Here is a 15,953-nt window from a genome sequence, read left to right on the forward strand (position 1 = left end):
CCTTTCTTTTCTTCTTCCAAACTTTTGCCATTTTTAGTCTCTTTCTGCTTATTATCTTTCGAGTCCCAGGGAGGTTCAGGCAAGCAGAGTGGAATCACCCATGTGGGAAATGCTGCCCGCACACAGTGGTTAATGCTGCCATTTTACAAAAAAACGCACCTGGAATCTTTAACGGGCACAAGCAGTAGGCAGTGTTGTTCTACATCCCTTCCAAAAGCCAGCATGCGCCACGTCTCAGCGCCCCCGGCTATCATTGCACTGGCAGGGGTGTGTCACAGACTGGCTCTTGCAAACAGCTGCATTTTGGCAGAGCCCTGTGCCCACACGAAACTCCTTGACAGGCTCTGAGCATGCAGAGGGTTTTGAAGGATTGTTACCTTCCAAGGAGGCACAGATTGCAAGTGAAATATTGACCCCCCATTCAATGGAGTTTTGCCATTGACTTCCATGCAATTGGCAATTCAAAGTGAAATCCTACCATGATGTCCTGTGGATGGAGGTCTCGTCTGTCACACGGCCAGTTCGTTTTATTATTTCTTGAGGTTTATAGGGCAAAGCACCTACACGCTGGCGCTAGGCACTTTTTACTTAAACACACTTCAAAAACAGAACCAAAACAGTGGAAACAGCCCTCAAACCATACCAATCCATGTGACAAAATCACCACTCTCTCAATGATATTTACATGGCACTCATTCCCACAGGTATCTACCCTCACACTCCCAGTGAGGGCAGTGCTAATTAGCCTCATTTTATAGGTGGGGAACTGAGGCACAGTGAGGCTAAATGACTCACCCAGGGTCACAAAGGAAGTCTACAGCAGAGCCAGGATTTGAAGCATGCTCTCCCAAGTCTTAGGGCTGGTCTACACTGGGCGGGGGAGGGGGGAGAATCGATCTAAGTTACACAACTTCAGCTACATGAATAACGCAGCTGAAGTCGATGTACTTAGGTCTACTCACTATGGTGTCTTCACTGCGGTGAGTCGACTGCTGATGCTCCCCTGTCGACTCCGCCTGCACCTCTTGCCCTGGTGGAGTACCGGAGTCTACCAGAGAGCGCTTGGGGATCGATTTATCGCGTCTAGACTAGACGTGATAAATCAACCCCCGCTGGATCAATTGCTGCCCACCGATCCGGCGAGTAGTATAGACATACCCTTAGGCTACTGCTCTAACCACTGAACCATCCTTCCTCTCTGGAATTAGCCACATACAGAATAAATAAAACAAATACCCCACCCTCCCCAAGAACCCAACGTGATATATATGGCAATTTCCTAGACAGTCCTCACTGAATTAAGCTAAACCTTACTGATTTAAGTTTAAGTATCTTAGGAGTTCATTGTATTAAAAATGCAAATATATACGTACTATTGCGGGATTGTCTGTAACATCCTTGAGGAGGTGACCTGACTAATGTAAACTGCAGGAAGTGTTACAAACTTCCAAAGGACTGGTTCACAGTCATGCTGGAAGGACATAACAAGTGGGGTCCTGCAGGGGTCAGTTCTGGGTCCGGTTCTGTTCAATATCTTCATCAATGATTTAGATAACAGCATAGAGAGTATACTTATAAAGTTTGTGGATGATACCAAGCTGGGAGGAGTTTCAAGTGCTGTGGAGGATAGGATTAAAATTCAAAATGATCTGGACAAACTGGAGAAATGGTCTGAAGTAAATAGGATGAAATTCAATAAGGACAAATGCAAAGTACTCCACTTAGGAAGGAACAATCAGTTGCACATATATGAAATGGGAAATGACTGCCTAGGAAGGAGTACGGCAGAAAGAGATCTGGGGATCATAGTGGATCACAAGCTAAATATGAGTCAACAGCGTAACGCTGTTGCAAAAAAAGCAAACGTCCTTCTGGGATGTATTAGCAGGAGTGTTGTAAGCAAGACACAAAAAGAAATTCTTCTGCTGTACTCTGTGCTCATCAGGCCTCAGCTGGAGTATTGTGTCCAGTTCTGGGTGCCACATTTCAGGAAAGATGTGGACAAATTGGTGAAAGTCCAGAGAAGAGCAACAGAAATGATTAAAGGTCTAGAAAACATGAGCTGTGAGGGAAGATTGAAAAAAATTGGGTTTGTTTAGTCTGGAGAAGAGAAGACTGAGAGGGGACATGATGACAGTTTTCAAGTACATAAAAGGTTGTTACAAGGAGGAGGGAAAAAATTGTTCTCCTTAACTTCCAAGGATAGGACAAGAAGCAATGGGCTTAAACTGCAGCAAGGGCGGTTTAGGTTGGACATTAGGAAAAACTTCCTAACTGTCAGAGTGGTTAAGCACTGGAATAAATTGCCTAGGGAGGCTGTGGAATCTCCATCATTGGGAATTTTACAAGGTTGGACAAACTCCTGTCAGGGATGGTCTAGATAATACTTAGTCCTGCCTTGAGTGCAGGGACTGGACTAGATGACCTCTCAAGGTCCCTTCCAGTTCTATGATTCTATGAAACAATGAGCTTTTTACAGTTAAGTGGATTTCCCAGGAAGCCGCTTGGGGAAGATGTATGCAAATGTAAACTCCTCTAAGGAGGGAACCACTGACTGCTCATCACCTAGATCATGAGGACAGATCAACAAGGTCTAAACAGGAGAAAAGAGTGACTCACAGATTCATGGGTGTACTTGTTCTGAGCCAAGGCAGTTATGAACTTGTAACCACGGAAAAGCTCCAGGGTGGGGTTTGAAGGACTGACTCCTACCACAGGTGTTGTTGGAGTGATCTCTGGTAAGCTTATAGGCATGCATGTAGGTTCTCTTATTGTTGTAATAGGTTTTCTCTGATGTTTTCACCTTAAGAATAAATGTGCTTGCTTAGGAAAAGCTGTGTGGTAACAGAACTGTGGGAAGTTTTGCTGTTTATAGCCTCTGAAGGGAAAGCAAAACAGGCCTACTTAGGCAGTCTGACCTGCTGGGGAATTCACAGTGTAGGCAGGGAACTGGGCAGCCTGGAAAAGCCCTGGTCAGGAGGGAGAGAGGCAAGTCTTTGCCCAAGAGAGGTGACAGCTAGGGATCTGGAAACCTAAAAGTGACTGCCATTGCTGGACTACAGATGGGGGATACAGGTGCAGTTGTCCTGAACTCTAACACCATAACCGCCCAAAAAACTCCAACCACCAACAAATGCCAAAACTGGAGGGGAGTTGCTGCATGACCTGAAGATCAATAAATGGGCTATTTCAAACCAATCTGGTAAAAAAGTGGGGGAAGAGAAGCAAAGATTTCCACTTTGGAGAACTTCACAGAAAATACCCTGCCAGCTTCACCCTCCCTTTTAAAAACCATGGAAACCTGCAGCTAGAGCACCCAAGCTGATCACAACGGAAGGGGACTCATATGTGGGGGGGAGGGGGAATATCTCAAGGAGGCAGGTCCGAGCTTAACTTCTGTAGTCAGTGGTTAAATCTATGAGGTTTCCATCCTTTGTTTCCAGTTGTTTTTAAATCAGGGGAGGCCAAACACTGGCTTGTATGGTACGATAACCCTAGACAACAAATGTCAAGTCAAAAATTCACCAGCTTATTACTGTTACTATTAATCTAAATAAATTAAAACAACTTGGAGGACAGTGTGTGGTTTCCAATAACCAAAAAGCAGATTTAAAATAACTTCATCTTTGCTTTTATGGCGCCTAAAAATATTAGACATATTTACTTCCCTGGAATACATCGCTTGCAAAATAAGCAGCAAATGGTTTAAAGAGAGATGCTCCAAAATATAAATCACTTACTGTCAAACAACATTCTGGAAAGTAAAATGAACCTTGCCAGAACTGTCAATGTTGATTTTCAATCTATCACATAGTTTAAACAGCAGTGATCACTTTCCCCCGTATGTTTCCCTGAAAAATGTCGCTATTTTTGAATTGCCCAAGGCTTAAGAAGTGTGGGTTTTTTTCCTTTCTTGAAGTCATAAGAAACAAGATAACAAAAAAGACATTGATATACTGCGCACACAGATTATAAATACACTTCAGAATTAACTCTATATTAGGAAGTGCAAACTACTGCTGCCTATTTGAGACAGACGGCCTGGTAGATAGTTTGAGGCAATGAGAAAGTAACCCACTGTTATTGCTTCACTTTTAACTAGAGCTATCATGGCATCTGAAACTGGAAAGTGCCATAGGCTGCTAGCTCTCACCCTAAGCCCTGATCCTGCAAATGCTTACACTCATGGTTAACTTTATGCACATGAGCAGTAGCTTAATTTTATGAATGTGAGCAAAGTACATGCCTAAATGTTTGCTGGTTAGGAGCCTTAGGATGTGACAAAACTGCCAATCAAACTGCCTCGACATATGGGTATCATAAGAAAAATGACTATCATGTGACATTGTAAAGTGCCATATTTATTCTCTTTCCACAGCATCTAGATCAAATTGGCTCCATTTACAAGTGGAAGGTTGATTTTTCTACCTACCAGGGCTGCAAGCTCACCAAGGGAAGCCTGTACTCAGTCCCTTCCATCAAAACCAATAAAGATTGTTCAGCTGGAACTTAGCTGTTATTTTGGTTGTTGATGAACAAGGCACAGTAGAAGCCAGTTCATTCATCCAGAGGAACAGGAGGAGTTCCTTACTCACGTTTGTCAATAAACTAAGCACGTGTGCCTGACAGTGTTTAAGACGCTGACCTGGGAGATGTGGGTTCAAGTCGTTGCTGCACCACAGACTTCCTGTGTGATCGCAGGCAAGTCACTTCACTGCCTGAACACCTTTTGAAAATCTGGCCCCAAGAACCTTTGAAAATTTGGCTCTAAGGGTGGAACGCGCAACAGGAGTTAAGTTCCTCACTTCCATAGACGTCAGTGTGACAAGGTGAGCATGAGATGATCTCTCTTATTGGACGAACTTCTGTTGGTGAGAGAGAAGTCCTCAAGCTACACAGAGCTCTTCTTCATGTCAGACCCCTCTCTCTCACCAACAGAAGTTGTTCCAGTAAGAGAGATTCCCCCACCCACATTGTCTCTCTCATATCCTTGGCCCAACATGGCTACCACAACACTGAACATTGAAATCAATGGAATTTAGGAACCTCACTCCTTTTGAGCATTTGAGTCCAACTGTACCTGAGTTCCCCAACCGTAAAACAGGGATAATAGCATTTCCTTGCCGCCCATGGGAGTTCTGAGGATAACTACACCAAAGATTGTGAGGTGCTCAGATACTACAGTAGTGGGGGACATATACATACCTTAGATGGATAGATATTGTCACCATTCAGGGCAATGGAACCTGTGTTTCCCCCCTCCATGGGCCCTTCAGGGCACCCACTCTAGGGTCCCAGTTCCTCTGCCATCATCTCATTTCACTTCCTCCTGATTTAGGTTTTTCCAGGCTACCTTGTACTCTGCCTACACTGTGATAATCCCAGCAAGACAGACTGCCTAACCTGGCCAGCATCTGTGCTTTGCTTTCTCTCCAAAGGCTAAGAACAGCAGTAATTGCCAGCTATTACAAGTTACCACACAGCTCTTCCTAAGCAAGCACATTTATTCTCAAGGTGAAAGCATTACAGAGAAAACATTAAAACAATAAAAGAACCTACATGCATGTTAACTAGCTTAGCGGAGATGACCCCCAACTGCAGCAAGGGCTCTGGTAGGAGTCAGTCCTTCAAACCCCATCCAGGGTTCTTCTGTGTTATAAGTTGTCATAAATATAAAGGGAAGGGTAAACCCCTTTAATATCCCTCCTGGCCAGAGAAAAAATCCTCTCACCTATAAAGGGTTAAGAAGCTAAAGATAACCTCGCTGGCACCTGACCAAAATGACCAATGAGGAGACAAGGTACTTTCAAAAGCTGGGAGGAGGGAGAGAAACAAAGGGTCTGTGTCTGTTGGTACACTGCTTTTGCTGGGGATAGACCAGGAATGGAGTCTTAGAACTTTTAGTAAGTAATCTAGCTAGGTATGTGTTAGATTATGATTTCTTTAAATGGCTGAGAAAAGAATTGTGCTGAATAAAATTACTATTTCTGTCTGTGTGTCTTTTTTGTAACTTAAGGTTTTGCCTAGAGGGATTCTCTATGTTTTGAATCTAATTACCCTGTAAGATATCTATCATCCTGATTTTACAGGGGTGATTCCTTTACTTCTATTTACTTCTATTTCTATTAAAAGTCTTCTTGTAAGAAAACTGAATGCTTTTTCATTGTTCTCAGATCCAAGGGTTTGGGTCTGTGGTCACCTATGCAAATTGGTGAGGATTTTTACCAAACCTTTCCCAGGAAGTGGGGTGCAAGGGTTGGGAGGATTTTGTGGGGAAAGACGTGTCCAAACTACGTTTCCCAGTAAACCCAGTTAGAGTTTGGTGGTGGCAGTGGTATTCCAAGGACAAAGGATAAAATTAATTTGTACCTTGGGGAAGTTTTAACCTAAGCTGGTAAAAGTAAGCTTAGGAGGTTTTCATGCAGGTCCCCACATCTGTACCCTAGAGTTCAGAGTGGGGGAGGAACCTTGACAGATGCTTTCCTAATAAAAATAAACCCAGATAAATGTTTGGTGGTGGCAGTGGAAGTCCAAGGACAAAGAGTAAAATAGTTTGTACCTTGGGGAAGTTGTAACCTAAGCTGGTAAAAGTAAGCTTAGGAGGTTTTCATGCAGGTCCCCACATCTGTACCCTAGAGATACATAAGTTCACAACAGCCTTAGCTCAGAATTAACCCACATGCATAGGTTAGTCTTTCCTTTATACAGCTTGGGCCTTTGATATTGAGATTCCATTAACTGGTGATCACTAGACAAGGGACCCCTCCTCAGGGCGTAGCTTCCAAAGGCTGGGGTTTTGCATAACCAGGAGATGGGGAATTTACATTCAATTTGTGGTAGAAGTTCGCCTTGCAAACCACTTGATACTGTTTGTCCCAAAAGTCCGTTCTTGTCTGGCACACTGTTCAATACAGTCCTCTGAAACTCATAACACTCCCCAAGGTTCGCATCACATCTCCCTCCTAGAGAGGTTACATATAACCCCATATAATACATAACCTTTGGATTTAATACAACAGACTCCAAAGATACTTAAACTGAATTCAGTACAGGATACTGTAAGAAATTGCCGTCTCTGTCACAGACACAGGGCTGGATTTTTGAAGGTATTGAGCACCTCATTGAATTGGAGCGCAGGAGTCGCACGTCTGAAAAAAAATCAAGGCCACAAAAAGCAGATGGCTTGACGACTGTGATATACGCCATCATGTGCCAGCAATGCCCCTCTGCCATGTACATTGGCCAAAGTGGACAGTCCCTACGTAAAAGAATAAATGGTCACCAATCAGACATCAGGAATGGTAATATACAAAAGCCAGTAGGAGAACACTTCACCCTCCCTGGATACTCAATAACAGATTTAAAAGTAGCCATCCTTCAACAAAAAAGCTTCAAAAACAGACTTCAAAGAGAAACTGCAGAGTTACAATTCATTTGCAAATTTAACACCGTTAATTTGGGCTTGAATAGGGACAGGGAATGGCTGGCTCACTACAAAACCGATTTTCCCTTTCTTGGCATTGACACCTCCTCATCAATTATTGGGAGTGGACCACATTCACCCTGATTGAATTGGCCTTGTCACCACTGGTTCTCCACTTGTAAGGTAACTCCCCTCTCTTCATGTGCCAGTATATTAATGCCTGCATCTGTAATTTTCACTCCATGCATCTGAAGAAGTGGAGCTTTTCACCCACGAAACCTTATGCCCAAATAAATCTGTTAGTCTTTAAAGTGCCACCGGACTCCTCGTTGTTTCTGTAGATACAGACTAACATGGCTATCCCCTGATACTAAGAAAGTCTTGTATTTATACAGGTAACTTCCCAGTTACAGCCACCCTAATTTCACCATTTTTTAAAGAAGAAATGAGGCACAGTGAGGCTGAGAGAATGGCCACAGCATTCTTGCAAGCAACAATCTTACTAGGTAAATTCCTTTCCTGTCCTTTACCCTTGGGCCCCCTCCCTAATATACTGCACACAATTATAACAAGACAAATTGCTGGGATGTGTTAATTACTATTATGCAGTGCAGAGGTAAGGCACAACATTATTATTAATCTGGGCAAGTGGTGCCCTCTCCCCACAGTGCCATCTTGAGGGACCTATGAGAGGTAGTTGCCTAAAAGCCTCAGCTGAGGTAAATGACAATGTAAAATGTTTGCCTGGTAACAATCTGACAATCAGTGGCTTCAGAGAGAAGAAAGATCCTTCTCAGAAGCCGCCCCCCAAATGTCTGCCTAAACTGGGGGTCCGACACAGACAGCTGGTGGGGACCGGATCAAGGAAGAGGAGAAAGTAACTGTGTCAGGGGCCTGAGAGTGACGTGCTAGGGTAAATAACTGCACTCTCAGGATAAGCCATCACATGGCCGGGGCTGCCCAAGTACTTCCACTAAGCCAGGACAAGCACAGTAGTCAGAGGACGGGAATTGGCAGCAATGGCTGTTACGTGCCAAAATAACTTGCAGGATCTGGGCCTCAGCTTCCAGCAGCAGGAGACAAGCATGTGAGTTCAGAAAGCAGGCAGAAACCAAGAGACTTCTCTGCCCTCAGTACGTGGCTAGTTAGGTCATTCCAAATGGCCACATTGTCAGAAATGCTCACCCCGTGCGAAGTGCAGCAGCTCCTGATCAGTCAGATGGGGACATTGCTATAATCAGTGCAGTGCCATTGGGCTGCATGGTGCTTTGTAGACATGTAAGAAAGCCAGGTTCCCTGCCCTAAGATAGCTGATATCATGCAATGTACCAAAATAAACAGAGTTCCCTTGACAGTCTTTCCTCTGTGGTTATAAGTATATGGCAAGTTACAGAGGCCTGGAAATCATGATCCACTGAAAAACTGGAGCAGTCTGACACTAATAGTGTAGCAGTTCACAGAGATCCACCATCTCTTTTAAGCCTTTTGGGGGAGTAAAACCTTTACACTGCATCCTGCATTCACAGCACTAGTGAAGCCAAAAGAATCACACTGAGATTCTCTTTTCTGGCCAGCGCATCAGTCTCCAGAACCTCTCGTCATAGCAGAATATTTCCAGTTCCATAAATGGAACCAGCAGCCAGAATGCACATTTAACCCGCTGATGAGTGTGTGCTACAGGTCCGCCTTCTGTACCTGGTCTACAGAGGATAGGACGCTAATACAGCCCCAGGTAGGGAGCCCTAGCTCAAGCAACAGTGACTCTTGCTTTGAGCTCGAGCGGTTCCTGGTTCAATCCCCAGAGTGTTAGCCAAGATGAGGGCTACCACAGGTGGCAGAACTGAGTAAAAGAAACCAGCACTGTGAATTTGGAGCAAATCTGCACAATCCCATGCTGGTCTGGGACACAATGCTACACTGAGCTATTTGCTGATACAGGTTTTTCTTACATATTTCCAAGCTGTTGATATTTGATGCCAATGGAGGCTGCAACCAAATGCCTAGAAGGAACGACTCAGGGTGTGGGTGATGTACACCAACCAAATTAGTGGTATACTAGCCAAGTGTTGGACGGAGCAATGTAATTTTAAATATATTTGGTGTGCATAAACAGACCGTAAGCTGGATGATTGTTATTTCAAAGGGGCCTTTGTATCACGCGGACCCTAAGAAAGGACACAAAAATAAAAGTATACACAAGTGTAAAAAAATTCATATGAAAGAATAAAGTCGTTTGTGCTGTGGGTGAAAGATTCCCAGACAGCGAGGGTGACTCCACAAATAAAACTGGCATGGACGGATACGCAATAAACAAAGCCCAGCTAGTATTGGATAGAATTGCGAGTGGCTGGGAATCCCTTAAAATTGGAACTGGACACAGGGTCTGCAGTGTCAGTTATCTCCTGGAGGGATTATGAAAGGCTATTTAGAGCCATCCACAGCTGTACACAGCTACAGTCTGTCTTGGGACATATTCAAAACAAGACACACAGCCAGTGCAAGTCCTCTACAGGGAGGCCGAACACAAAGGTCTGAAATGCTGGTTACATCTATTTGTTGTAGCGTCACAGGGACATCTGGCTCTACCTTCTTAAATTAGATTGGAATGACACCAAAGCAGGGTCGCAAACACACAATTATAGTAATACCTAGCTCTTACATGGCATTTTTCATCAGCAGATCTCAATGTGCTCTACAAAGGTCAATATTGTTATCTACATTTTGCAAATGGGGAAACTGAGGCACAGAGGGGCAAGTGACTTGTCCCAGCTCAGCCAGCAAACAAGACGGGACACATGCACCTCGTTTTGATCAATGCCTGTGCAGAATGACCAGTGGTATTTTGCATGTCACCTGCAACATAAGCACATTGAAATGTGATACACGTAGTGTGGCCAGGTGGCCAGTTTTTGACCAGAAAGTCCAGTTGAAAAAGGGACCTGACGGTGTCCGGTCAGATCTACTGACCGGACACCCAAAGTCTGGGTACTGTGGACAGGGGAGGCAGGGAGGCGCAGAGTCATCACCCTCGCCAGCCCCTACTCAGCCAGGGCCACCTCCTGCCTGCATTGGGCAGCTTCAGCTCCCAACTCCAGCTCTGCAGGTGAGTCCCTCCCGACCCATGCAGGGGGGAGGGGAAATGAGAAGCGAACTGGGGGTGGGACCTCACGGGGAGGAGGCAGGGCAGGACTGGGGCCTTGGGGGAAGAGATGAGGCAGGGGTGAGGCCTGAGGGGAAGGGGTGGGGCTGTTCTGAGGTGGAGACACTCCTGAGGTAACTCAGAACAACACGGGTAGGCCCAAGGGGCTGTGGTCACCTCCCAGGGCTACCACATCAGATGCAGCACTGTCCAGAATCTCTGCAGCATTGCACGGTGCCCTGACACATCCCCTCCCACACAGCCCTAGACCTGTCCTGCTGCTCACAGGAGGGATGGCAAGAGGGGCCTCAGGAGACAACCTTACAGCTGTCTTCTGCAGCCGCTGCAGCAAGGGAATCCTCGCCCTGCCCATTTCTGAGCCATCCTGATTATCACTACAAAAGGTTTTTTTTTCCTTCTGCTGATAATAGCCCACCTTAATTGATCACTCTCGTTATAGTGGGTATGGCAACACCCACTTTTCCATGTTCTCTGTGTATATATATATATATCTTCCTACTGTATTATCCACTGCATGCATCCGATGGAGGGGGTTTTAGCCCACAAAAGCCTATGCTCAAATAAATTTGTTAGTCTCTAAGGTGCCACAAATCCTCCTCGGTCTTTTTGCTGATACAGACTAACATGGCTACCCCTCTGAAACCTCTTACCTAGACAGAAACACTCCAGGCAGCAGCACTGGCCAGCCACCATCTGTTTTATTTTTTGGACAACACTGATTTTCAGCTGGGTCTCCACAAATCAGACCTTTGAGGATTCATTTACAGGTCAAAAGAAGCTGCCAGAAACAACATGCCAGGTTGCACAAATTGCACATGGGCCAAAACGTGTGGGCAAGAGACTTCCGTGGAGACCAAAAATGCATCAGAAGTGCTACTTGGCCATTGAGGTACACAGGAAAGGGCAAAGATGACCAAATCGGGTGCAAAGATACAGGGTGGGTTTGTCAGAGGTGGTTAAGGGAGTTGAGTACCCATCTCCCATTGAATTTCAATGTGCTCTGCGTGCCTGGCCTCCCAGGGGTTCTTTTGAAAATCCTGGCGTGTGTGTGGCCAACACATACCTGTAGCCAACGTATTACAGAGACTCCTTTATTACCAGTGGCTACATCAGCTGAGTTACAACAGAGAAATCAAGCTCCTTTGGCAGTTTCCCCTTTGCACGCAGAAGCAGAGCAAGAACTAGATACAACCCACCTTAAGCTGATACAGGCCTCCTGGTCTACCCTGAAAATTGATACTGGCATAGATATGTCAGTTGGAAGGGTGGGAAAAAACCATGCTCCATGGGACACAGCTAAGTCAACCTCAGCGCAGACACAGCTATTCCTACAGACGAATGCTTCTCCCAGCATAGCTAGCATCGTTCAGGGAGGTAGGTGGTGTTACACCACCAGTAAAAAAACTCCTTCTGTGGGCAAACGCTGTGCCCACACAAGGGGGTATGCTAGCATAGGCTCTGTAGTGCGGGCAAGGCCACCATTCAGCAGTGTCAATACACTTCCCCCAAGGAGTCATGGACAGGTCACCGAGGGATTTTTTCCAAGAAGCAATACCCATTGAGAGAGAGTCATTTACCCTCCCCTCTTTGGTCAGATAAATACACTTAGACTCTATTTACAGAGCCATTTATTCAGTATAGCGCTAAACTTACACCGGGGTGACGGTACAAAAAGGCAGTTCTCACCATTGGTTCATTATACGTAGCGTGAAAATTTTTTGAAAGCAAAGCACAAAGGTGTTGGCAGAGCGACATTCCCGCCCTCCCCCCACCCCCACAGCAGTGTGGTGTCGTGGGAGTGACCCACCTTAATTCTGCCCCCCAGCTGGGGCAATATTGGGTACAATTTAACAGCCCAGGCCAAGGAGAAGCCAACACATACTAACAAAATAGCACGTCCCCTTTCACCAGGGTTTCAGGACAGGAACAATCACAATACAGTTTATAAGCTCCTTACCACAGAACACTTGTGGAGCATTCCCAAACTTAAAATTCACCAAGCAGAGTAGCTGAGTTTAGTAGGACTAATCTCCTGCCGCCCAGAAGAGGAAACCCCCACATGTTACACCATGTACAACTTCTACTCCCCTTCAGTTTGTTCAGTTTCATCTTCCTGTCTATATAGCCCAGCCCTAGGGCAGGGCCTCCTTGAGTACAGTCAGGCTGTCATAGAATCACAGAAGATTAGGGTTGGAAGAGATCTCAGGAGGTCTCCGAATCCAACCCCAAAGCTGAAGACTCCAGCTTGTCCTTTAAAGGGGCAGTACACAATTTCATGTGTGGTTAGCAATTCTGGGGGAAGGAAACTAAGATACTGGACTGAGTTACAGAGCTCTTATGACTGAGCGACAGATAAGATAGAACAAACAAGGATTTTCATATGGATTGTTCTCCGTGGTTCTTAATAAAGTTTGTTCAAGATATTTGTGTGCTGTGTGTGTGTGTGTCTGAATGTGAGTGTGTGTGAGTGAGAGAGAGAAAGCACACCCAAAGAAAGTTTAAAGAGTACATACTAGGGCCAAGGGTGGTGTGTTACATAAAAGTAGTAAGTTGGATGGCTTCATTATAGATTGAAAGTCTGGTTAGTTCTGAGATTGGTGTTTTGCTGGTACCTTACAATGAGGATGCACGGTCAACTAGGCTCTCCCGTTTTGCCTTCTCTAACTTCTGTTGTCCCCTCTCTCTTTAAAATGCTGTTTCACTAGTGGAAATCTGTTTTATAAGTTTTGTTATATTCATGCACTGCATAAAGAGCCCAGAACATTATTTATGCCAGCAATTAAGAAGTGGCTTGTTTGCCAACATCTCAGACTGGCTGGTGTGAAATTTAATTTGTGCAATTAAATCCATGGATGGGGAAGCATGAAATGCACATTTTGAATTAATGTCAAGTTTTATCGTAATACTTAAAATAATATTCAAGAGGCAAAGGACACCTGAATGAAGTATTCAAAATTATGAAAGACATCAAGAAAACTGATCGGTCTTTCCTTTGTACTTTGTCTCATACTATGGAAGAGTAAGGACATTTGATGAAATAAATGACTGGTAAATTGAAATTTTTAAAAAAAGCAATACATCGCATAAAGCCTAGAAAGTAATGCCACAAAGTGCAGAATTCAGTGTCGCTGCTGTATGCAAGTCATTGCACACATTTATATGCAAACTAAGGTACAGCTAAGGCAATAAGTGGATCACCTGTTACTGTCAGGAGGAAATTGTTGGCCATGCAGGCACACACAGTGAAGCTATGTGTATCATAGAGAGGATTTTACCTTCCTCTTGAGCACCAGGTGTTGGTCATTTCCTGAGGCATGAGACCTGATTAGGGGCTGGTCTACACTACCACTTCAATCCATGTAACTTATGTCACTCAGGGATATGAAAAAGCCACTCCCCTGAGCGACACAAGTTACATCGACCTAAGTGCTGTCCACACTAGTGCTATGTTGGCAGCAGACGCTCTCCCACCGACATAGCTTCCGCCTCTCGCTGAGGTGGAGTAATTATGCCGACAGGAGAGCTTGCGCCAGTGTAGCAAGGTAGTGAAGACTAACCCTAAATAGTAACTTCTATGTTCCTCCACATTTAAAAAAGATTCTCATATCATTTCAAATTTCCCCATTACATAGGTGCCAACTTCCCCTCTTCCCTGTGGGTGCTCGACCCCCCCACCCTGCCTCCGGCCCTGCCCCCACTCCACCCCTTCCATGAGGCCCTGCCCTTGCCTTGCCCCTTCCCATCCCTGCCCCGCCTCCTTTCCAACCCCTTCCCCAAAGTTCCTGACCCAACTCTGCCCCCTCCCTGCCCCTATTCCAACTCCTTCCCCAAATCCCTGCCCCAGCCCCACCTCCTCCCCTGAGTGCGCCATGTTCCCGCTCTTCCCCCTCCCTCCCGGAGTGTGCTAATGCCGCCAAACAACTGTTTGGCAGCAGCTGGGCAGGAAGTGCTGGGAGGTAGGCGGAGGAGTGGGGACACAGCGCGCTCAAGGGAGGGGGAGGAGGGTGCGGGGAGCTTGGCTTCCAGTGGGTGCAGAGGACCCACTAATTTTTCCCCATGGGTGCTCCAGCCCCAGAGCACCCACGGCGTCAGTCCCTATGTGCCATTATACTCTATCTTGGGGCATGCCTCATTTTGGTCCTTTGTCACACACTGAAAAGCTAGAGTTAGAATCTGAGGGCTGAGATCACCACATTTAGGCTCTGAAGTTACAGAAAAGAGAGTCAGCTCCAAGTCTGCACCACAGTTTGGTGTCCAGGAGGAAGTGTGGGCACTGTTTACAGCCCTTCAGTGTCTCACTGCTTGATTTGGTACAATTAGACTAACAGACGTTTAAGGGCTATGAAGTCCTCCTGGAGCGATTGGTACCTTCCAAATCATGCCTGCAGTTGTTTCCAGGAATATAAAATCTGAGGGCCTGCTCAAAAACCAAACCCTTACAGACTGTCCTGCTAAGAGGACCCAGGTGGCTCAGCTTTGTTTATCTCAGTGGGGATATACCATCATGGATTGAGGGCACTTTGAGTGTGCTCTCTGACGGCAGTGATAGGCAGCAGTGTAAAAATGGACTGTTGATAGAAGTGAACGGAGTATATACCTGTGACATTGTAGAGAGCTGACAACGCTTCACAATACCTTTCCAGCAGAACAGACAAGGGCAGGCTCACAGAGGATTCACAGTGCAGAACTAACTGGATGAACAAAAGGAAAAGAAAAAAAACACACAATAAATATTTACACTTAACAAGCAGCAAGAGAAGGACAGAATTCTCTTTCTTGGGAGCATGATAATAATACCTGGCACTTTTATAGCAGTTTCAACTGATCAATTGTGCAACTGTGGGTGAAGGCACTCCTGGGAGATAGAAAATGAATACAGGGATCACTTCCGCCCCTCAGTAAAATGCAGCCACCTCTGAAGCGGAGCGTGGCAGCTGTTTAACAGAGCACAGCAACAACACTACACAATAGTGTAGGATACGACATGAAGAATATTGTATCCCACTGAACCAACAGGGGGAACTTAATGACTGCAGAATGTAAGTACGATAGTTTTTATCATGGAGTCTTTAATGTCGACATGTGGCCCGAGCTTCATCTGAATGAGCGTTCCCTGACATCACCAGCCTGCTGTCCTCCATACAGATATCCTTCTCTTTGAAAAAAGGACTATCTGCCGATTTCCCCCTTGAGAGTGATCAAACTGTCTCCCCAGTACTTAAAATCCCCCAGGACAAAGTCAGGATTACTGCATGCTCATTTTTTCCCTACATCATAACTCAGGCAGTGATACTGTCAGAGGTACTTTCACGAAAGGTCACAGGTTTGTTATGGGGGAAGAATAAGAGTCACAGGACGGTACTGGGAGAC

General features: G+C 45.4%; 1 protein-coding gene across 1 annotated transcript in view; it reads right to left on the bottom strand.

The window, feature by feature from the left end:
• CRHR2 (corticotropin releasing hormone receptor 2) overlaps positions 1 to 15,953 on the bottom strand; it is a 246,297-nt gene that overhangs the window by 203,923 nt on the left and 26,421 nt on the right. The window contains exon 2 of the mRNA XM_073334745.2: positions 15,181 to 15,274. Within this exon, the coding sequence (XP_073190846.1) occupies positions 15,181 to 15,274 (94 nt within the window). The remainder of the gene's footprint in view (positions 1 to 15,180; positions 15,275 to 15,953) is intronic.

This window comes from Lepidochelys kempii, chromosome 2, assembly GCF_965140285.1.
Source record: "Lepidochelys kempii isolate rLepKem1 chromosome 2, rLepKem1.hap1, whole genome shotgun sequence".
Lineage (NCBI taxonomy): Eukaryota > Metazoa > Chordata > Testudines > Cheloniidae > Lepidochelys > Lepidochelys kempii.